The sequence below is a fragment of the Phallusia mammillata genome, chromosome 1 (assembly GCF_965637545.1).
Source record: "Phallusia mammillata chromosome 1, kaPhaMamm4.hap1.1, whole genome shotgun sequence".
NCBI classification, from domain to species: domain Eukaryota; kingdom Metazoa; phylum Chordata; class Ascidiacea; order Phlebobranchia; family Ascidiidae; genus Phallusia; species Phallusia mammillata.
Genome location: NC_137252.1, coordinates 16,218,449 through 16,242,807, shown reverse-complemented (window position 1 = coordinate 16,242,807; position 24,359 = coordinate 16,218,449). Strand labels below are relative to the sequence as shown.

At 35.6% G+C, this 24,359-nt stretch overlaps 2 protein-coding genes across 2 annotated transcripts; one reads left to right on the top strand and one right to left on the bottom strand.

Moving 5' to 3' along the window:
- Positions 1 to 8,405: 8,405 nt before the first annotated feature.
- On the bottom strand, positions 8,406 to 11,584 carry LOC145235003 (pentraxin-related protein PTX3-like). Its single transcript, XM_080099555.1, has 4 exons — positions 10,339 to 11,584; positions 9,987 to 10,255; positions 9,150 to 9,328; positions 8,406 to 8,639 (listed from the first exon to the last, which is right to left on the bottom strand). The coding sequence occupies exons 2-4, from the start codon at positions 10,002 to 10,004 to the stop codon at positions 8,462 to 8,464; spliced, it is 375 nt and encodes a 124-aa protein (XP_079955681.1). The 5' UTR covers positions 10,005 to 10,255; positions 10,339 to 11,584; the 3' UTR covers positions 8,406 to 8,461.
- Positions 11,585 to 13,483: 1,899 nt separating this feature from the next.
- On the top strand, positions 13,484 to 24,063 carry LOC145231241 (ARF GTPase-activating protein GIT2-like). Its single transcript, XM_080096330.1, has 17 exons — positions 13,484 to 13,635; positions 13,753 to 13,841; positions 14,633 to 14,790; positions 15,144 to 15,321; positions 16,727 to 16,952; positions 17,462 to 17,544; positions 17,859 to 18,034; positions 18,589 to 18,689; positions 18,854 to 18,964; positions 19,150 to 19,256; positions 19,376 to 19,547; positions 20,178 to 20,293; positions 20,503 to 20,666; positions 21,480 to 21,672; positions 22,016 to 22,135; positions 22,343 to 22,459; positions 22,803 to 24,063. The coding sequence occupies exons 1-17, from the start codon at positions 13,578 to 13,580 to the stop codon at positions 22,902 to 22,904; spliced, it is 2,271 nt and encodes a 756-aa protein (XP_079952456.1). The 5' UTR covers positions 13,484 to 13,577; the 3' UTR covers positions 22,905 to 24,063.
- Positions 24,064 to 24,359: the final 296 nt, after the last annotated feature.

The following is a 24,359-nucleotide window of genomic DNA, read 5'->3' as shown; positions in this document are numbered from 1 at the left end:
TTCTTCAATTCTATTAAACAGACAATTGTTCTGTTCAAATTATTTATTTTAACGCTTTGTTCTCCGTTTGTTTTACTACTGGATATTGTCAGCTGTATTGTAAAGATTGTTTATGTTCTTACTAAAATTTTCTTAAAACCGTTTTGAGGGCAAAATCGTTTCTTGAAACGGATTTCGAAACAAGTTTGTTTGTTGAAACAGTTTAGAAACAAATTTGTTTCTTGAAACGGTTTTGAAAACAAATTTGTTTCTTGAAACGGTTTTCGAAACGATTTTTTCGATCACAGCCATTTATTACTATGTCTGCCGTACCGTGTGGTAAGAATGTTATCACTGAACTGATCTGTTTTCCACATAAATGAAATAATTACACTTTACAGTCGCATCAACCAACTCGACAATATCGAAATTGGCAGATCATTATGTTAGAATTTTCGTTTTGCCCACAAATGTTTTATTACTTAACTAATTTCTTGGTGAAACCTAAATCAACTTGCATTTCGTTTTCAAACCTAACATGAAAACGAAATTTCGTTTTCAAAACGTTGATGGAAACGAAATTTTATTTCGAAATCAAAATTTTCCTTTCTAATTTCCTTTTGCGGCACACGGTCAAATTCCATTTTAAACAAGATCTTTTATCATGTTTTGGCGTAAAAAGTGCAAGATTCACTTTATCTCGATAATCAATCACGATTTTGCTTTACTTCAATGTGAAACCCTCGAAGGTTTGCTTATTTAGCGTGTGGTAAGAATGTTATTACTGAACTGATCTGTTTTCTGCACAAATAAAATCATTACACTTTGCAGTCGCATAAAACAACTCGACAATATCGAAATTGGCAGATAATTATGTTACAAATTCCGTTTTGCCCACAAATGTTTTATTACTTAACTAATTTCTTGGTGAAAACTAAATCAACTTGCATTTCGTTTTCAAACCTAACATGAAAACGAAATAGTAGGATAACTTTTTTTTAATTGGAAAACAACAGCTGTAAGGCAAGTGACATCCATCAAATTACTTTTCTGTAGTGCGTAAAATGGTTGTGGTGGAAATATCAAATCCTGTTGTGACAAGGCAAAATCCAAAAAAATGTGTAATTTTTGTATCATAGTTGAATTTGTAATAATTCAGGTAATTTCATTTCGAGCCACACAAGGCTTCAGAATTAGCCTGATGTAAATTTTGAATCTTCAAACTGAAATGCTTAAACATACACATATTTATTTATTTAGAATAGACAAAGTATTTTCATTCAATTCAAAGGAAGTTTAAAAGGCCAACCATTGGTTGCATGGAAATCATTTTGCTATTTTAAGATAAACGAGTTAAGTAGTCTGTCAAAAGGCAGTCACGTCGATTACGCTCAGGCCAAAACAATATATAGTTTGCGACGGACAAACCCAAAAGAAGATGTTAAATTTTTGGAGGGTTTTGGTATTCGGTAAGTTGTGTTTGTTGTTTTCCAAATCGACTGTTATGGTTATATCTGTTGACTATCAGTTTCAGTGATAAGATTGGGCAACGCAGCCGTAACTGGATGTCCAAAACTTTTAAACGGAACAATGGGGTCCATGTACTATGAAGTAGATGACTTACAAAGGAAAGAAAACTGCAATTGGACGTTTGCATCTAAACACCTTACGAGCGATGTTACACTTTGCATTCAATTTCTTGAGGTCGATACCAAATTATGGAATCTTGAAGGCAGCTTGCCGGACGGTAATACGTTGTTATGCTACAATCACTTAATAAAGTGGAATATATATATGTATTTTCAATCGTTTTTCTTGTTTTGTTTGGTAACTTAATTCAATTTCAAATTTTGGGTAGGCAATCCCAATGCCTACAAAAAGCTTGAATTTATTTTGATTTTTTTGCCGTTGTTGCCAAGTGCCGAAACCTTTTAAAAGGTTGTTAAAAAAACACCACACGACTGGATTTTTTTCAGGAGCTGATATAAATGTAACAGGAGGATTTAACAAGAGTCAACTTCCTTGGTGTGGTTGTTACGTCAAGAAAAACCCAAATAGATCGGATAAAACGTGTCCACTAGAATGGATGTTGAATAACACGAGATGTCGAAACAAGCCCGAAACATCAGAGAGTCTTAAGTGGCCACCAGAAATGAACACAAGTTTGCGGTCGACAACCATGATAATAAGTTACGCATTTCTGGAATGCACAGAATACAAGCAAATACCAAGCAACATAACATCGCAAAGCACAGGTAAGATATTGCTTATTGCACATTATAAACTAAATTTTACATTTACGATGTTCCTTTACGTTTACAACAACTGAAAAAAAGTTATTTAGTGAAGGATTTGCCCAACTGGCTGTTTGCGAGTGGATACACATTTTCAGTCGGTATAAAGTTTTAAAATTAAACAAACTCTGTTTCATAGCAAAATTATGGAACAAATTTCTGATCTTTTCCAGGCATTATGATTGCAGCAATATCTCTTGGTGTCTTGCTACTGGTTGCTATGTTGGTGATTGTTTTTCTAGTACATAAGAATAGGTAAGTACAAAAACGCGTCTTTTCACATTTCTTAGTTAAACGATACGATCGTATATTTCTGTAACTTTAAGCAGTACATGTATTTCAATTTCAAACGGTTCTTTTTAGGCGCTGGTGAAAACAATTTATCTATGTCTATTGATTACTTATTCGTTGAATTAAAGAACTGACAAAAACAACCAGCTGCGTTCCTCCCCAATTTATGGAGTTGGAATTATTGAACCGGTTTACACGTTAGCAGGATCGGACCAAGAAAGTAATGAATACCAAACATTATGATAAACATCAACATCCAAGCACAGTCAAGAATTTTTCAAAAATAATTTCACAAATGATCTAATTTGTCATTTAAGTGATTTTGTTTAGTCACTATTCTTGTTACAATTAACCATCCAGCGTTACACGTTTTTTCTAAGGGAAAATCATGGATATGCTTGTGACTTATTTGATAAATTTGACACACCTTTTAGTTTCTGAAACATATGTTTTCATGCAACCTTATAAATTTAAAGGTTGCCAAGATATCGATTAAATTGTTTTCGCATTCCCAGTCAAATTAGTTGCACGTATAATAACTGTACGCGCAAGTTTAATAGGGTATAATCTATAGAAAAGTTCGTATAGCATATCATGCAAAATCTCATGCATCGTTTTGCGTTGCTGAGGTCTCATTATAATTTGCCTTTCTAAACTTCCGTTAATAGTCACTGGACTCTAAGTAACCTTTAATTTGCCACGAGGGAGTTTATTTTTAGAGATCACTCTGTTATCGTTTTTGTTTCGGAGTTTCAACCAGATTATTAAACTTATATTCTAGCTTTTATAGAGTGTGAAGTATTTGCCGATTGTGTCAGTCTATACCAGGGATGGCGAATCACTGACCCGCGGGTCACAAAGGGATCCACTACGAGAATTCCAGTGACCCACTTGTAGTTATAGTGTGAACCCACTTGCAATTATATACTGATTGCTATAGGTAGGGTTACCAGACATTCAAGATTAAAAAGCAACACAACAGTTAACTTCAAGCCCTTTGCCAGATCACCTATTGTCTTAAAATACAAATTGTGGAGTCAATTGTGAGGCAACAGATATGTTTATTCAAACGTACAACTTGAAACGATTTGTTGTAACTTACCTTTGTTGACGCTGTTCGGTTCCACATATTTATACGAATCTTTGTTTTCACACATGAATTTCATAAAATCAAGTGCCAGGAATCGTCTCCGCTCAGATATGACTGCTGTGTGTATTAAACTGAAAACTACCTGGGATTACAAGACTTGCAAACAAGATGCAGCAACAAGCATCTTAGCATTGACATATAATAAAATATGTGACCCACTTTGTTTTCTTTCCGAATTTTGATGTCATGTTTGACCCATTCAACTAAAAAGGTTCGCCATCCCTGGTCTATATTTTGTAAACCTAGAATAAAACCCCCCTTAATTGGCGAAGTGTACAACGAACAAGAGCAAGAAAATGTTGTTGTTTTTTTGTTCCCTAGATTTACTTTCCAATTTTAAAAAGCTTTTGTTTTTTTAATATGTATGATAACCCATAATTATCAAGTAGTTTTATATTTACATATAAATTACAAAAAAAGCTGAAAAAACACTTTTTAAGAACACTGCTGTTTCAAAAAAAAGTTTGATACCCTTTTTTTATTTAAGATTGTTTTTGTCTTTAAGAATATTTTGCAGCTCCGAAAGTTAGTATTACTCTTTATTTACGTGTTTATTTTCAGGCAATTTTAGTTGTGTTTCTGTGTTCTATCTATTTTGTATTCGCATTTACATGGGTCCGTGTATCAGCTGGCAACCGGATGGTTTACACGGACCCTTAACTGTCACTAGTAGCTCTTTAACGTTATTGTTTCACAAAGTACTTACTTACCCCTATAAGTATCTACTTACCCCGGTATTATTTGACAGCGCTGCTTATTGTTTGAGGTATTAACAAAAGCCTTTTCATTAATAAATGGTGAATGACTTCCGGCTTAGCAAAGTTTATCGTTAGCGATGTTTGTCTCCAGCGCTCATTGTGTGTCTCTAGTGATTTGTGATTATATAATCAACTATTCACACCATCTATAAAATGAAAGGGGCTTTAACATGAGCGTGGTTAAAAAAATAAACCCATTATGAAAAAAATACTCTTAAATAAAATAGTGTCTACTTTGTAATTGAAACAATGATGAGTCATCGTAAATGTGTGATCACAGTTTCGATGTTTGACAACATAAATAACTTTAAGCCAGGATCTTAAATTAATTCAGTCTCTGATGCGAAACATACACAAACAACAATATAAATCATAATGAGCAATATGCGTCATTTATTGTTCTCAAGACTATATACGCGTAAAGCTAAAAAGAATAGAAACCGCAACCAGGAACAAAATAAGGCAACTGCATGATTCAATACTCTGTATTGCAGAAACAGTGTTGCAGCAAATAGCCTACAGTGCGCAATACTATTACCAATATAGTAGCAAATAATTTTCAAGAATTGTAATATTGGTTGTTACAGTAAGAACTAATTAAGCAGCTAGTAATCCCACATCAGAACTCATCTGTCAGGCAATTTGTTGGAGGTCTGCATGTGACTGTTCCTTTAACCAGTCATTTACCATGGCTCACTTTCTGGGCTTCATCATATCAGGCAAGTACGGTTAAGATAGGTATGATAAACGCAAATGTTTTGTTGAGAGTAAAATTTTACAAAAAAATGATAACATTCGTGTTTTGCAGAAACCTGTTGTAAAGTGGCGATTCTCGTATACGTTTAGGCCAAGTGCGCATATATTAAACACCGTAAAACAACTAGTTCGAACACCAAAGTTATCATTTTGGGAATTAGAACTAAATCAAATTCTTACAAAATGCATCTTTGTCATTTAAACGTACGCTAAAACATAGTAATTTGCAAATTTTGATTTCAGTTTTGTTGTGGTGTTGTGCTGCTGCGGTCGACATAAACGTTACCCAGCAGTTTGGTGAACATCTGAAAACATGCTCTGACCCGAAGGTGACAAAGTATAAATTCGATTGGGGGCAACACGAAAAGAGCGTTTTAAGTCTCAGGTTTCATTACTTAAAAAACTGCTCAAAAAACTACAACATCATCATTCTTTTTAACGGTAAAAACATCGACACATTTTCCGCATGTTAATTTGCAAAACCGGTGGCAATTTTGTAAAGTTGTTTGTTCGAGAAATCATAATAATCTGAATTTGCACACACTCATATGGCTAAAACGTTCAGAACCAGCGCTAGAACTATCTTATAGTAGATCACCGACGATTTTGTCTCACTGAAAAAAATGCATTATTAGCACTAAACTGAAACTAATCAAGACATTAAACCGACAACAAAAAATAACATGATGAACGTTAGGCCGACGTTGCCCCGGTGAGCAGCAGCTGCAACGCCAAAAAGTTATGTTAAGAATTTATCTCAAGAAATTGCAATAACATATATACAAACTGAATTAAGTGTGTTGAAAGTTTTTTTTTTCTGACTTAAGTGTACTGAGAGATTTTTTGCGATATATATATATATATATACATATAAATATAAATATGTATATATTACTTACTTATAGGTCAGAAATCATATGTATTAAGCACCTGGTGATTCAGCACGACTTCTGTTTGTTATATAAATATAAATCTTTTCTCCGCTCCGCTTTTAGAAATTTTATCGTTTTAGGTAAACATTATCAGCCCAATCATTTGTCGTTTCAAAGCAAACAGATTTGCTTCTTTTACGGCCAAAGTCTAAACGAGTCAACCAACCCTTGTATATCAAACAATGAAAGCTTGTGCAAAGAAGCGCACTATTTTCAACGAGTCAACTCGAGGCCACCAAAATTGAAGATAAAGTCTACCAATTACTGTGTGTTTTTCACCTTCTCCTACATACGATGTGCACCTATGCTGTTTGGTAATAATACGATAAAGGGTAAATATCTGCCTTACTTCACACTTGCACTAGTCATATTTGGTAGTTTTAATTTTTGAGTAACACAGGTTGGTGACTAAATTTACAATAATTGTGTCAAATCAGACGGACAACAAAGAATAGGATTGATTTATCTGACTTTATAGGATTGTTTCAAATCACCTGTTCTTATAGTGTCCATTTAGAAAACAAATAGCCACGAAACGAAACGAACACAGTACTATGTTGTATTGTGTATAGGCAATGAAGATCAAACTGACGACAAATCGACAATGACGTTCATTGCGATCACCTTTGCAGTATTTTTGGTGATAACTTACTCTGGCATTCTTTGGAAGTTGCTGCACGATAAGTAAGTGTATATATTGCTTGCAAATGCAGACTTTTTCTTAGCATTTGAATGATCTAGAATTGTTTTAATAGGGCGGTTCTTGAGCTATTGTTACCCCTGGTAAATTGCAAATGATTTTTTTGCCCTCTTTAAATGCCTTATTCTGACCAATTATGCCATCACAGAAGGATGACGTCACGAATCTACAAAAGAAATGTAATCACCTTCTATAAAACACAGGTTAAAAACCACTGCAAGCTAAATAGTCAAATGATTGTTTACAGAAATAGATGCAACCACAGATAAAAGGTTAATAAAAAAGTTCCACTTTTGGACAACACTTACGTAACATGTTAATTTGAGTTCAACCCAACGGCCACACAACTGGTCAAAATGTGTCCCCGGAGTATTCAAACATAAAGAATACAGTGGGTGCATTATATACCGAAATATTTCCACCAGCACAAAATACCTATAACAGAGCACTAAAAGCTCGGAAGAAATTTTTACCATTGTTGTATGTCCAGAGTATTCGACAACCTTGGTCTTCTACATGTAGTTTATTTTTGTTCAAGAATGAAACGTCAAGACCCAACGAAGGATAGCACGTCTTCTAACGAAGTTATAGTGTCGTATAACCGCACAAATGACCGTGTGAACATAACAAACGACCAAGCGGAATCGCCCTACTCCTTTGCTGAAGTCGAAGAGAATGTTACTGTCGACAATCACATCTATGAATCCATGGGAACAGCACAAGAAATGACAGCAAGCTCTGTCCAAAACTAAACAAATTAAAGGCTACATTATTGTTGCATCTTATTTGCTTGTAAAAGCTGATTTCTGTTTATTTCCGCCTTTTCCCACTGCGACATGTGTTACGGTAGAGCTACTAACGCAGGAACTCACACCAGTGGTTTGGGAATTTCCGATATTTGGCGCAACGCTATGTCGGCAATTATGAAAAAACGCTTATGCTCCGTTGCGCCACCTATCGGAAATTTCAAACCTATGGTGAGAGTTCCTGTGTTAGTAGCTCTATCCTGTGTTACAATCTAATGCTTTGTGTGACGTGACAACTAAATGTCAGTTTTGTCTGAAAACGTAACATGGTTTACTTATTTTCGTTCCTGATTTATGCGAATTTTAACAATTAACACTAGCTATTTGGTCCCAGTAAGAAATTCGAGTTTTAAAAAAAACATTGCGCCAGTATTTGTGAAAATTGTTCGTGAGCCCTATGAAAGGCAACAAAGGTAAAATAAACGTTTTCTTCTCTTTTAAATCACTTTTACATGTGGACCATTACGCTTTATTTTCGTTTGCTGAGTGACGTGTTTTGTTTAATTGTGTGATTTTTAACCAAACTTTGCGCAAACGTAAGTTTTTGATTATATCCTATCGTCAAAGCCTATATCGTCGAATAAGGACTTGATTAAAATTTTGATACTATAGGCGTTGAATAGTTTTACAACAATGTCGCAAATCATTTATTTATACCATCCCGGGTTGATTGTCAGCACGAACGCAAAAGAAGTAAAGCAGTGAATTACACATTTGCTTAAATACACAATTACCTACATCACTTTGCGACTTGTAAGTAATTACTGTCTACGCAATTCACAATTCTATTAACAACTAAAATGTCTGGGGGCACACGTCTGGTATTGTATAAGTAGTTTCTCCAGAAAACTCAACCCGATCCAAAGTCATCGAAACCACGTGATCGACCGGGCATTGACATAGAAATCTCATTCGCTCTATTTCATTTCTAGAGAGAACTCGTGGGTACACAATGACATTGTCCACTTTACCCCTGTAGAGCAAAATATCATATCGTTTACTTTGTAGGTCAAAGTAATGTGAATAATACGTGTTGTATAGGCCAGGGGTCGGCAACCTTTTTTGCACTTCAAAAAAATGTTTCAAAGCACCTGACCTTAAAACGTTACGGCGGTAACAAACTCCTCGCGGACCGGCGGTATGACGACCAACACTTTGTAGGCAACACATTTCGCTTCTCGAAAGACCAATTTGGTTAAATCATAAACAATATATAGACAAGCGTTACCCTCACTTTCCACAATGTGTTGAACAACATTATGACATAAATAAACTGATTTCAGTAGCACACAGGCTAGTTCTAGGAAAACGGAAGAAAGTTGGTGCTCCTTAAACACCTACAATCTTTTTGCCAACCAAGCTTTTGTTATAATAAGACGTAACGTAAATTTACCATTTTTAATTTCATTGCGTAAGTCTTGCTTTTTCCTTCTTTGCAAAATAATGTAAAACCTGCTCTTGCTCGTTTGTGCTAAAAACGAACCTGAGTGAACGATTAGTGTAGAAGCCTCCTTGTACGTTTCGATTCTCGTCTTGCCCAATAACAAGATTCCCGCCACCGTGAACTATATCACCAGTGTATCCCTTGGGTCCAAACTGCTCCCCATTGATATAGAACCCCATGATCTTGTTCTCCGAATCAAACCATCCACAAATATGATACTATCAGGTAAAATAAAAATAAATGCAACAGCAAGCACGCACTAAACATAAACAAGAGATTTATGTAATTTGCGTTTAAAAAACTGTTGTTGTTTTACCGCCAAAAATGGTACTTTTTTCGAAAGAGCGGGTCAACTATACTAAACGATGGAAAAAATGCGGTAACATACGGGCTACTCTAAAATACGCAATCTACACAATCTATGCAATCTATACGCAATCTACTAACAAAAACTAACTGAGATGTTGACGGTTAGGGCTAATAGGGTCAGGGTGAGGGTTTGTAACGCAAATAACTTTATAATTCAATCTCAGATAATCTTTTGGACCTAATTTTCGTAAATGTGTGAACATGCGGTTCCATATGGTGTTTAGTGCCATCCTCAACAAATGTGAGATTATTAAGCCCAAAATGGGCATTTAAAATTAAATTATAGTGTCATTTTTATTATAAACTCTCACCCAGGCCCTAAAAGCCCTACCCGTCAATATTTTTAAAAGTTGCATACGTTTTATAAGTAGATTGCGTAGTTTGCGTAGATTGCGTAGATTGCGTAGATTGCGTAGATTGCGTCTTTTAGAAGAGTCCGTAACATACCATGCAACAAAACGACATCGTTCTTCGCTAAAGTTTTAATGTACCAAGTTAAATACTCACATTGACAGACGTTTTCATGTTGAATGAAAAATCATTCTGCGATCCGTAGATGATTAGTCTGATCACAGACGGTGGACGCAGTTCTATCAAAATATGATTACCACTGGCTGATGTTTCGTAGCTCACCAGTGGAACCAAGTACGACAAATCTTCCACTTTGTACCAGAAGCATACCGTGCCGAATTTAAGTTTGGGAAAGTACCTTTTATACCTGATGTAATCCGCCTGTTGGTTATCCCTCAGAAAAACAAATTGGGTCAAGGTACATTCTGAAACAAGTTGCATACATTTAAGTAGTTATCTTGATCATAAAAATATATTTTATGTAGTTTAGGGATAAAAAGTGACAAACCTTTAACAGGGGTGGACGGTTGGGAATAGGTCAAAGCTAGTTCGTTGGTTAGATGATCGACGTTCTGTCGCAATGCAACGATTTCTTCTGCAAAAATTGATCAAAAGGTTCAACATTCATAAAAATGGAACTTTGTAAATACCTGTGCATAAAGTTCTATTTTCACATGTCTCCAGAGAGATGTCTGACGAAGGTTTGTCATCAGTCTTGTTTGATGGTGCTGTCAAAGCTAACTCTGCTACAAAAAGCACTATGGCAAAAATCTTCAAATTCATGTTTCCCGTCAGTGTTTCCGTACCCGCTTCAAAAGTTTGTTTCGAGCTTGCAAAACATTGCTTTTATAAGCTGTTCTTTAAACAAGTGTGGGTTTTATACACACAGTACTAAGAATTGCTATCGTGGGCGGAAGAAATGTTTTTGCGCGTTTTTTTTGGATGTGTTTGTCAAGAACAAATAGGCTTATGTGTTCTGAACTTCAACTTGCGTAGCATTACAGGGTGCTGCTTGTTAAGGGGGACGTGTTTCGTTTGGGCCGAAACCTATTCTAAATAAGAGTTGTTGTGCAAAATTATATTTCCCAAGTAATTTAAGTGGGACAGCCAAGAGCTTCAAAAGGTTTCTTTTATGTTACTTTGTGTAACTGTGTATAGTCTTTATAACTGCGTATAAATGTATGTCACGTTAATAGGCCTCATGTGCCTTGCTATAAAGCTTCTTTTGTTCATTACACGTAAAAATGTAGTTTTTTGTACTTAAGATACATAATTTGCTATGTGGGCACTGTTGTTGAAAGCAACCTGTTAAAATAGTACAACAAAGAATGTGCACGGTTTAGACAGCACAACAAAGTTAAATACCCTTCTTTGTTTACTGTTACTTCGTATCGCTGAAAATTTGATGATTCCGGCTCCCTATTCACCTTAATCTGAAAACACGCCAATCAGCAAACATTTGATAGCGTATCGGCGCCGTTGATAGCCTCTCCGTGGGGATTTCGTTTGTGGTGAACAAAAACAACTTACGTTATACGTAGGCTGAAAATAAGGATGAGAGGGGTATTAACTTTCATCACTACTAGGTAGAAGCACCAAATACTGCGGCAAACCAATCAATACCATGCAGCGCCATGTAAGCTGTGTAATACATTTGGATGCACATATTGATCTAAAGCTTGAAAGCTGCACTTCGGTGTGTATATTATCCGCAACTGGAATCGTCTGTAACTTGCGCGCGTTGATTCAGGACGATTTCTGCATATGTATACGGTTTTTACATGTGGATCAATTAATGATTTGTTATATTTATGTCAAATTTGTCCCGGCTTAAATGGAATTTAATTCTTTTCGTTTTGTTTCTATATTTTTTTTGTTGAATTATAGTTCAGTTAATCTAAATTTTATTTGTAAAATTGGTACAATTTTTGTTTTATGATTTATGAGAACACTTAATTAAGTATTATTTTTCTATATAGCCTAGGCCCAAATGATTGTCATTGTTTTATTTGAGGCAAAAGATGTAACAACCTACCTCATGAGCATTATATGCAACATCTAGCAATTTGGACTTAAAATAAGTCTAAATTCACAAAGTTGTTTCATTACAATCTCCGAACAGGTCACGTTTGATCACTTGAAAATTTCCTAGGGCTACTTGGTAAAATTTAATTAAATTGTAGGCGATGCTTCAGAACTGTCGATTTGGCTTATTCAAAAAATCCTCAAATACACTGAACTAAATAATTTTGCCACTTTGTATACGTTCCAAATGTACCAACCAACGTCCGCAAATCCAGCAGTTTTACACAAGTCGAGGTGATTCGTCTTAATCAATACGCCCCGCACAAGTAACCCCACCCTACTACCAACAATAGCAATGCATTCGTCGCCAATACTGTGGAGTGCTCAGCAGCGCACATGAAATGTGGGCCTTTATTTCTATTGGCTCCTTGTGTTTCTTAGAGCAGAAAACAACCTGATTGGTTAAACTAAGTTAAATTTACCAACTCGCTGGGTGGCTTGGTGGAGAGCGAAGTGGCCATGAAAACCAAAACTTAAAAAATGTTGTAGGCCTAAAGTTGCGACATTTGAATCAGTATCAAATGTATGTCGTTGTCGTCGTATGTAGGCTATGCTGTATCGTCTGCAGAACTTAATAAATTTGGTTTATTCTGCATTCCGGTGTAAATATTCTAGGCCTACCACATTTCCATCCCCTAAATAGAGGATACACATTGTTGAAAAGAACTTAAAAAAACACTTCAAGGGCCCCCAAAATAAAAGCCTCAGAAATTAGACGGTATAAAATAGTTTGGATATAGTTTAACATTTAACACATAAAATAAGACTGTATTTAAAACAATGCAAAATCCACCTGTATTCTTTTAAAAATAAGCTGACGATGCATATGTGGCTGTTTTTAAAGGCATAATTGTCACATATGAATTTGGTAAAACAAAAGTTTTTTTAAAAGGAGGACATTTGGGGTATTTTTCCTGTCCTTGGGGAACAACTTGTTTTTTGTTAAAAAGGAGGTCCTCCAAAAAGAGGACGTATGGTAGGCCTAAAATATTAGACTTTGAGAATACGTAGGCTAACAACATTTGATTTCAAACGTAAATGCGCCATCTAGTGGAATGGAAAAAAATCTTCAGACCTGCTGATTATCAGAAGAAAAAAATATTTTTTTCTTGAACACGTTATTCATCAATTCAAGCAAACTAATGCTAAAAGCGGATATAAAGACATTCCTCATTCGCTATTTATATAAAAAACCGACAGTTATTTTTATTTCCGGAACCTGAAAACACCCGCGATTTTGCTTTTTTTCCCGGGAAATAGAACCCGTCAATCAGTTCAGGAACCAGCCTGAATGAAATCTGATTCTAAACTGAACAGCCTGTTGTAGTTGTTTTATTCTTTGTTAGCTTGCTACGGCTTGGGAAAAGCTCAGGTAACAGGTGCCAAGGCAGGGTTTGTGTTATTATCCTGGCACTTTACTTTTTACAAATTTAAACATCAAGACCAAGTCAAAAACCTTTTAGGATTTATTAAAAGATAGAAAAAAAGCGATTGTTTGCTTTAAACAGTTTACTGCCTGTTGTTTTACGGATTCATACTAACATTATATTCGATTGTATGTTATTTTTAAGAATGTTGCTCAACTTTCCTAACTATTCCTAATCATCTGCTGAAAATTTGGATTCAACATCGATGGTTTAATTTACTGATTATTGGGCAAAAATGTCTAAGCCCAAATTCCGACCTCATACCGAAGTATGTGCAGACTGTGGTGCACCAGGTACAAGTTTTTGAAAGATATCTGCTGTATTTTGATTTACTTGTTCTACACTGTTTTTTGCAGTAATGTTTTATTAATTTGTATATGGTTAGATAAGGATTGTTAATTTTGGTTTAGAGCCAGGCTGGTCATCTGTGAATCGTGGAGTATATATGTGTAGCGATTGTGCTGGTATACACAGGAACCTTGGTCGTCATGTCTCTCAGGTCAAGATCATGTTTGTAGATTGTGTTTTGTTCATAGTTAACAGCTAAACAAAATCACAACACCTATATGCTACCAAAACCATTTCTATTGTCTTTGTTATAGCTGTCAATCCCTGTCATCAACCAATTTTTGTCAGACATATAGGATCTTTTGTTTAGCATTCAAACCACTTTTTTGTTCATTTACAAATCTTTAATTTACAAACCCAGGGGTCACTAAGCTTTTTCTGTGCAGTCTTTCCAAACTTAACCTGCGAGGCAATTTTCATAGGGGCGCCAAGATATACTCTTTCTACAGTCCCATTTCAAATCTGGTGATGCGACCATTAAATCATATAGTTAGTCTCACATTATGAGCAAAGCTATATGTTTGCCAGTTAACACTTGTAGCCTTGTCTGTGTCATAACAAACTGACTTTGGTTCAATCCTGGGCGTTGTAATCCTATGAAACTAGGCAATGTTGATTGTACATATTGTGTCAGGGAAACTTTTTTAAGGAGTAGATAAACTTTTAAATGTTACAAAGTTATCAATAGGAAAAAATGGGGTGACGAGCTGGATAAAATAACCTTAAGGTCCGTAGTTTGGTGACCCCTACTTTAACTGATTAAAAATAAGTCCCTTGGAAATTGGAAAATTGGAAATACATTACATATAGTTCTTTTTACAGTTGCCTGACTTAGCTGTATTCTCCTTTGCTAAATTTTGTAATTACAACTTGTTGTGTTTTATATGTTTGTTTTTGTATTCTGTACAAAAAATGTAACAACACTTTATACACCTCATACAGGTGAAACATGTCCAGAAAAGTTCATGGCACCAAAACCAACTAAACATGGTTCATCAACTGGCTTCAGTTGGGGCCAACTCAATATGGGAACACTCTCTTCTTGATCCTGCTCAAGTAAGAAGTGGAAAACGCAAACCAAACCCAACTGATCCTGCACAGTATGTACCTTATTTATGTTTCAATAAAGCATTCGGTTCACTTTTATGTGGATCACTATGTAAAAAATGTGTGCCATATATTGTGTGGTTGTTTTTGACTTGGTACAAGTGATGGAGGCAACAGTCTCGCAAAATAACAGACAGTAAAATTTTAAGTTTGAACCCATCCACTATTTATTTAGAACATGTATACATCATATATATATATATAGGTAAAAGTATTAGGCACTTTCAGTACCTTATTTAAATAATATATTGTGGTACCAAAACGTTTTGCTCCATGTTTTATTACTGCATGTTTACACACATGTATATCTTACAATGTTCATGTGTACTACCAAATTCTCTTTCAGCACAACAAAATCAGAATTTATCAAGGCGAAATATGAGCAACTTGCTTATGTGCATCGACCTCCAAGGAGGGATGATGATGATTTAGGAAAACAACTTCATTCAAGTGTAAGAACTGCGAACTTGGATACAAGTCTACGACTACTGTCACTTGGTGCTCAAGCAAACTTTTTTCACACAGTAAGTTGTAACATGAAAATACATCGAGAGCTTACTGTTAAGTTTTTAGCATGTTCCCTAAACAAGTTTACACATGGTCGCCGCTGCATATATTTAACCTTTTTGGTTTAACTAATGGCAACATATGTGTAAAAACCTGGATAGTTTGGATTTTAATATGCGCTAATACAGAATGAATTAAGCAATCTGTATTAAGAAGAAATTGGTTTAACCCTTTAACTGTGGCGGGCGCATAAATGCGCCCTGACACATGCCTGGTTCTAAACAGCGATAAAAATCGTATTAATGTGGATATTTTTTACAACTGGGGTGCGTTTGAAAGCTTATGCATATTAGCTTCAATTTATTTAAAAAAAATGATATGTTAGTATTTGAAAAAAATTAATTACACTAAGGAGAAAGTCAAAATTCAGAAAAAAACGTGTTTTTTTCTAATTTATGTTTTGCAGCCATTTTTTGTTATTTTACGCTTGGTTGATTAACACAGAGCTGTTTGGAGTTTGTTTCAGGGCTCTGTAAGGGCGTTGTGGCGATCTTTATTTACAATTTGATGTGTGTTCAGCTGAATTGGGCTTGAAAGTGGGTAGTTTTGGGCAGTAAATTTGCCTTGAACTTCTGTGAACTGTGTTTCAAACTTGCACATGTTGTGGTGTAATGATACATAATAAACGTCCCATGTACAAACACTTGTAAATTAATTATGTGTGTACAGGTATTTAGTAAACGTTTGAATAAGTCTGTAAATTGTCAAGATTGCGAAAAATTATTATTGAAAACAAGTTTCATATGCTCAAAAACATTAATTTTATCCTTTACTACAGAAAAATAAGAAACTAAAATTGATCATTATGACGTCATGAGCTAAATTAATGACGTCATCGAAAAAACACACATCAAGTTTTGTAAGGAATTGTTTGTAAAACAACTTGGAACTAATAACTGTAACGAAAAACACCGATAAACTGCAATTTTATGGAAAAATAAAATTGAAATGACGTCATTTCGTAAGTGATGACGTCATCGAAAATTTTTTTATTTTTAAATTGTAGAAAATTTTAAACCCAACAACTTTCCCCAGAGAAAGTTTTTGCCTATCTTCTATCGATTTTGCATAAAACCCTAAAAAGCAAGAGCATGTCTAAACATTAATTTTTGTCAAAAAGAATTCAGCAGTTAAAGGGTTAAATGATTTTTTTTAAATCGCGTTTGAACAAATGTCATTTTCTTCTTGAGTTGGTACGTGTGTGAAAAATAAACATCTTAATTTGGAAATACTATGTTAACAAACCCATGTTTGCAAACATCCAACATGTGACGTTAGTGCGGTACTGCTCGGAAACATTATAATGTTGTCCCCTTCTTGGTCCTAGATACCACTAATGCCATTCATTCCTGATTATTTTAGGAACGGGGAAACACACCTCTTCATGTTGCTGCAAAGGCTGGCCAGGCCCTCCAAGTTGAATTACTTGTAACCTATGGGGCTGACCCAGCTGGTTTAGATACAAACAGGCAAACTCCCGAGGATCTAGCTCGTGCTGAAGGTCATACTGACCTTGCTGATCGTTTAGTCGAATTGCAATATGAACTCTCAGACCGATTGTCTAATTTTGTGTGGAACCTGAAACCTGGTAAACAATTTTGCTGTCTCTTTTTATGACACAAAACATGATAACGAATGCCCCACTCACATTTTCAATCAGGTGGTGACATATCAAATCATAAATGTTCATATGTTTTTTAAATGTTTGTTTAATGTACAACTTTAGAACTTCACAACATTTTTTTTTGTTTTTGACAAAGTTTAACAGACTATAAGTTTTAGGCTACAAACTTTAACTGTTGTTTGATAAAAAGGTGAAATGATTATTGACCATCATAAAATGATAGAGAAAGTTTTTACCTCTATACGTATATATTTAAAAAAAAACAATTATGTAATTTATATTTCTTAAATTTGCCCAATCTGTAAAAAGTGTAAATGATTAACTAAAGGGCAAATAACATACTGGTGTATATTTGCATGTTGTGGAAGTTGAAAGTTATCAGAACAATATGTTGACAAACCAATTGCATGACTTTATTTGGTATAAAGTCTAAGCTGACTATAATTGTCTAAAAGTGTTTTTATGTTGCCCAGACCACAAAACAGCAATACACTATGCAATACCAAAGTCAAGAGATAATGGGGTGGGATTAGATGGAAGAAAGAGACTTCAAGCTGTAAGTTGATCGATTTGATATATTTTGACGATCTTTATTGACTGGTTTAGTTGCTTGTATCATGTCTGTTTACAGAGATTAGTGCATTTCACTTCAAAAGGTAATGAACCAAAATGTTTTTTCAAGCGTTTGGTGACAAACACCCAGATACAATTCTAAAAAATGTAGTTGTAGCACTAACTGTATTACATACGTATAGACTAGTATAAACCTAGATGACCAGTTACATGCCCAGCAATTCATTCGATTTGATATTGTAATTTAAAGTCCATGGCATTTAATGGATCAGTCAACTGTTTTTTTTTTTAATATAGCTTAGCAACCAAATCTTTGAAGAACTTGCAATGGATGTATATGATGAGGTGGACAGACGTGAAACAGAGCAAATTTGGCAGGAAACAAAACAAGCATCGGCAGGAAAAATTCCACCAACTGCTGACCATGTTGCCGTTCCATTTCTGCCTGTGAATCCAGAATACTCAACAACAAGGTTGACTTACTGTAGTTTGCTGGCAGAAACTGATAACTTACTTAGTCCCTATGCAATTGGCAGAATCAATGGAAACTGTTGTTGTAACATTTTGCGACCCTAAAAACTCAATTTAATGTTAAACTTAAGGCAAATGCCTTTACCATTCTGGCAGCTTACAGTTTTTCAACAATCTAGCCTATCTACATACATAAACATAACTGTTTTTTTATGATCAGGTTTTATGTAGGAGTCGTAAATTAACTACCATATAATCAATAATGATGCACATGCATGACATCTGGTAATGCCTTATATTGGACTCAATAACCTTTGGTTAAATGCTTATGCTTCTTAAGGATTGTTGCAAAACACTTCATGAAAAGTGGTAGACATATGCAAATAAAACTTGGTACACTGTTTGTTTTAGTGGATGTAGAAACTTAACTGTTATAAATAGTAAGTATAACATTTTCTAAGTTCTGGTAACATTTATTGCAAATTACAATAAAGCTTTTCTACAATGTGTAAATGAAAATACATAATTTACTATCTATTTTTTATTTTTTTTACAGAAACCAAGGCCGTCAAAAGTTGGCTCGATTTAGCAGTTCTGAATTCAATGTACTAGTTACAGATATACTTCATGATATTATCAGGCGCCAAGCGATGTCAGGTAAAGCAGACACTAAATTAGTTGCTAACTTGTCATCGTCTTCGCAGATCATGTGACACTACAGTTTATTTACTGAATAAATGTATAGCTTAGATAATTACAATTTTGGTGAAAAATGGCTTTGCATTCAAACTAATTGTCTTTAGTATGTATGTTATAATTAGATGGTGTGAGCCTACGTCAAGCGCCTTTGCAATCTCCAACAGTTGAAGATCCAATATATGACTTGCCACCTGATGGAAATCTTGACTACCAGTCGATTGAGGATTCTGCAAGTATGTTAATGTATTGTGTGCATTTTTAAAGTTAAAACTTACCCTTACTAACCATTACCCCTGGTCAATATTGAAACATATACTTTATTATTAAGACAAGTTTGGGAGCTTTGTATACTGTTTCTTGTTTGGACAAATTGGAAGTTGGGTTATTTTTAACTTTGCTTTGTGTGTTATGTACGCAGGGCCACCAGTTTCTTTGAATGAGTTTCTTGCCCTAAAACAGAAGTTAAAAGAAGCTGAAGAGCAGATTACCAAACTCACAGAGCAGAATAAAAGTCTTACCAACAAGGTTGCTTACATTTCAAAATGATCTTGGAAATGTACCTTTTTTGCATTTGCAACTTTTTCCTGCCATTACTGTCACAGTTAAAAAATTTACCCTAACCCTAAAACTGCAAAATGTTTTAGGCCACTTACCTTGCGAGACAAAACCATGAGCTGACGAAAAAACAACAGTCCTACCCTTCAGCTTTCAAACCACCAGCTGTTCCTGGAAAACCTCCCTCAGCTCCACACAGTCCCAGAAATGACAGTAGTGGAATTATCCGACCCATTTCTGTGTGCAATCTTAATGAATCAGGTGCATTGCAAAAGCTTTGTTGTTAGATATGGCAAGAATAAGTGACAAAGCAATAGTGCTTCTAAATCAGAATCAGTTAACAAACGATCTTCAAATGATATATATTTCACCCATGTGGGCATCATCTGTCACCTTGCAAACAAGTTTAAGCGACGCAAAGTGAAAAAGACTGTGATGAGCGATAAGGAAAAAGCACACAGAAAAAAAAGAGGACAAGAAATAAATGCTTTGTGTTTTGCAGAGCAACTGATGATGTTTTACTGATTACTATTTTTTGACTGATCTGATTTAGTTACACTGTTGCATCGACACTTATTCTTACAGAAAAATTATACATACAATCAGTGATTGTTAACATCCTAACTATTTGTGGGAAAGATCTAGTAAAAAACTAAATGTTACTTTTTAAATATGTTTAGTTGTTTGTAACTGCTTTTACAGAACTGCTTTGTTCTTGTTTGTTTTCTGTAATTGCTTTTACAGAATATGAATGCAGATAATGGAAACCGCTACACTTTGATTGTTTTGGCTCCTAATTAATTCCTCCTACAGTCCTCTTAATACTTTCAGACAGTGTTTGTTCACTGTACCCACCATTGTGTCAGAAAACTCTAATGATTTCCTATTCAGGTGGAAGTCAGTCTTCTCTTGCGTCAGGTGATCATCAAAGACCTCAGACCATTCATGGAACTCCTCCAGGCTCAGAGCTGGTTGAGGGAGACAAAGAAAATGCCGAGACAGGAATTGTAAGTTATCCATTACACAGAACACTGAACAAATATACTACTGCACTCAAGACTTTGGCATTCACATGACTGAAGCGCTATACGACATACCTAAGTAACATAACTTTTTTTGTGTATTTCTCCCATGCTTTTTAACGCATTTGGCAAAGACAATTTTTTCTTTGCATCAAAAGCTTGTTTATGGTAATGAACTAAAAAACCTTTAACAGGGTGGAGCCAAAAGCACCAAAAATGCCCCTCACTTGCGAGATCCCAGCCCTCACAATAGTGTTGGAAGTGACTATGACAACCATACGGTGCTGAGCACTGGAGGTGAGCCACCTGGAGCCAGGAAGGGAAGCATCGGTACAACTGACCCTGGTCTGGAAAAAAGGTTTGCCTATCTCTACTGCTGTACTGGATAACACATAAACATATAGAACAAAGCAAGGGTCAAAAAGGAGCAGTCAATGTTTTGGTGGTTATTGAGGTTATGTACAAACTTTACTGACTTCTTCACAATGAAAAGACTATGTAAGAAAACCAAATATTACATCAGCCAAACCTGTAGTTAGAAGTAGGCAGGTTGTTTTTTAAGGTTTGGTTTGGGTGACCGCTAAGTAGTTTTAAGAGACCGCAAGTGTTTCATTTAAATATCAAAAAATCCAAAGTCCAAATTTTGGGAAACCGCTGGAGAAATTTGGGGGAACGTTTCGGTCCCCCAAAACACCTTAAAAAACACTGCAAGTAGGTATGGCCCAAAAATGTTCTGTTTGGTCAAACACACAGAATCTCACGCTAATGCTCAGTGCAATATGACATCTCAAACATTCCCAATTTTATGCTAGTTTTGTAACTTTCCAGTATCCGTTTCATCACCAAACAGTATTAAGCTGTGCTGACCCCTAAAGAATGCATTTTTCCACCATATAATGGAACAGTAATTTTTGTTCTTGGATTCTTGTTTGAACACCGTATGTTAGCAGGGCATGAATATGCAAATTTAATGCTGGGGTCAGTGTCTGCAACTGCTTGGCCAAGCACCGAGCATCAAAAACAGTGATTCTTGGTGCCGAGTATACTGGTTCTAACTCAGTAAGGCCATCCCTACTTTAGAAAAAACAAATAGATTTGATTCTCTGTTTCACTTATCATGCAAGGAAAATATGTCATATGTCTGTGCTTAATATGCCATATGTCTTTACAGTGCAAGCAAGAATGTCAGCCCTAGCGACCCTGCCAACACAAACGAAAATAACAACACTGATGTATCTCCTATATCTGTATCCCCACATCCCTCTACATCTGATGGAAAGGATTCCTCTTCTGATAGCCAGGAAAAAGCACCACGGCCGAATTCGCTGCCAACGGCTGAGGAAGTGATAAGAAAAACTGAATCGGTAAAAACATTTTTTTGCTTGCAGGTTTGCTTGGTGTATGGAATGCATTGGGTGTATAATACAAGTCTGGGAACAAAATGGCAGGATCATAATTTAATGACCTCAGCTAACAGCAAAAGGCATATGGTTGTTAAACTTAGTTGCCAACACCGAGTAAACCAATGGGCACAACTGAAGTACTAAGCAGAGTTTAGCAGACCATTACCAATGCTGTGCTTTGAAATATTTTGGAGACTCAAAGACAATTGACTCAAATATAAATATACAGTCCTAACCACAATGTACATATTTTACTGCTTTTAGTATTTGAAAAACGTTTTTTTTACAATTACATTTTTTATAGGTCACACGAATCATTCAACAACTCCTTCAGGCTGCACAGAAAAGTAAAATTGAAAGTTATGCAAGTTGTGCAGGAAACATTTTCACTGCTGTTCAAGAAATTATCGCTTTGTTTCCAGAGGTAGACAGTAATGTGAAGTGCAATTTAACAGACTGTTATAGTTTAAAAAATTACCTTAGCATAAAAATGCTTTGTAGATTAAGTTTTGAAATTTATTTTTATTTAACACATTCAAAAATAAATAATAAGACTCCAAATTTATGTTGTAACGTTTCGCTTCCTTCTGCACTTTTTGTTTGGAATGTTTGGAATTATTCTTTTTGCTAGGAATTAACTGACCAATCACTTCGTGGAGTAATCAATAAGCTTCGAAATGGGGCTGCTAGTCTGAAAAACAGATGCAAGGAGGTTTCAGAACAAGCTGCTGGTGGCAGTTCGAAACAGGTGCAGTGCTCTAAAGCTAAGAAGATATTTTTTACTTTTCAACCTACAGTCTGAAACCCAGATCAAAATCTACAACTCAGTAGCGATGGTATTTGATGTTCCGTGAAATTAACTGTGTCTTCCTGGGAAACCTAAATATGCACATTCAGACCTTTCTTTAAAACAAGCAAATCTTAAAACTAACATATCTTTTTCAATGTTTTGGTATCCAAAAAGAAAATCAGTTCGCTGTCATGTTAACTGAAATTGAATTTTTTTAATTGCATTTAAAATAGGTTTTGTGGCGACGTAATGCATCCGTGATTGTCTTTTTGTCGTGATGGTAACGAAAGGTCCTTTTAAGGTCACTGAGAGCATCATTAAAAACGCCTACGAGATCGCGAAGGCAGAGAAGGAACTGGTGACGATGATGAACACGCCCAAAGCCACGCCCACCGCGACATGACGACATTGATGTTGTACCTGCTTGTTCACGTGTCTTAAGATTATTAACAGCTTTTTTTGCGGGAACTCGCAGGTTGTATTGCCGCAAACCGAATCTGATGCGACACGATCCTTCTTCAAATCATACTGGCCTTCGACCTTATCATGGGATAGGTTGACTCAGCTTCTAATCACTTGCTTTAGTAGTTACCCACGACCGCTTTAGACCTTAACTTTAGGATATGACTCTTTTCTTACACTATACTTTTTGCGCTCAATCTAAAACTAAGTTTTGTTTTGCGCAATATTTGTTGATGTCCTAATTGTTATTCATGAAATCTTTTACGCTTTTCAGCTAGCAGTCAAAACGCCCTATCTACTTAGATCGTTCCTAGTTGTTGTTTTTTGTGTTGTAATTCTCTGTACCAGTGGCAGTCGCTGCTACTTAAAGCAATTGGTCATTGCAGTAATGAAAAAGTTTAGCCTTCGTCAGAAAAAAAATACTCTCGAAAACCTTGGCCAAGTAGATGAAGCTCGCTCAGAGCCAGATTTGGGCACCCATATGAAACAGCATTGCTGCTCACAAAGCTCTTGTAATCGCATTCAATGAGACGGCAAACATGTAGTTCACGAGGCACTCTGGTGCTTGGACTCAACGTTGCTAAATTAGCGATCGTGCATTTGTATATTACTTCTTAAACTTCTTTCTCATCCGTACATTATAGATGCGCCCGATTTACGTAATCCCTCATCTTTATTATTAATTTTTATGTGTGTCGTAACCTTCTCATTGCTTGATGTAAAGTTGTCTGATAAAACTAAAACTGGAAGTTCAGAAAAAAAAAACACTCTGAAAACCGAAAGTTACCGAAAATCCGCACTAGCACGACAACCGAATTTGACAAGTGTAAAGTCAGCGTAACCATTCATTTAGTTTGTTTAACGAATCTAAAAGTAAGACTATAATATGGATTCCAACCAGTCAAATAGCCTACCACACGCAATTATGGATTGACTCCACTTCTCAAGGACAGATAGTTCTTCGTTTCGCATCGCGTTTCATCCCAATCAACGTTCCGTGCTTTCAATTCATTGGCATTACCCGCAATGCATCACTGTATTATCGTACCGACTGCCGCGCATTGGAATGTAGTGCTCCACAAATAAACATATTCGTGAAAGTCGTTTTTGTGGGTGAATGATTACAATACTACTTTTCAGCGTGTCTGGATACTAGTTTATACTGAACAAAGTTGACAGCTTCTTTACTTTTAGTTTAAAACATAACTGCCAGAGAACTTGGGTATGTAGAATAAACGTTAGTGCAGATACTTCAACAATATCTATTGTCATCATTAGTGTAGGTTGTCACCTCTTACAAACTGAGTTAACAGAGACCGTTAAAAAGCCTGCACTTACATGTATGTTATATAAACAAGTTGTTTGGTAGCTATGTTTCTAATTTAAGTAGGTAGTT

Coding starts and splice junctions, on each gene's coding strand:
- LOC145235003 (XM_080099555.1), bottom strand. Junction 8,640..9,149: donor TACACTAATCGTTCACTCAG/GTTCGTTTTTAG, acceptor TTTGCTCTACAG/GGGTAAAGTGGACAATGTCA.
- LOC145231241 (XM_080096330.1), top strand. CDS start 13,578: ATGTCTAAGCCCAAATTCCGACCTCATACCGAAGTATGTGCAGACTGT. Junction 15,322..16,726: donor AAGCAAACTTTTTTCACACA/GTAAGTTGTAAC, acceptor TGATTATTTTAG/GAACGGGGAAACACACCTCT. Junction 17,545..17,858: donor GAAGAAAGAGACTTCAAGCT/GTAAGTTGATCG, acceptor TTTTTAATATAG/CTTAGCAACCAAATCTTTGA.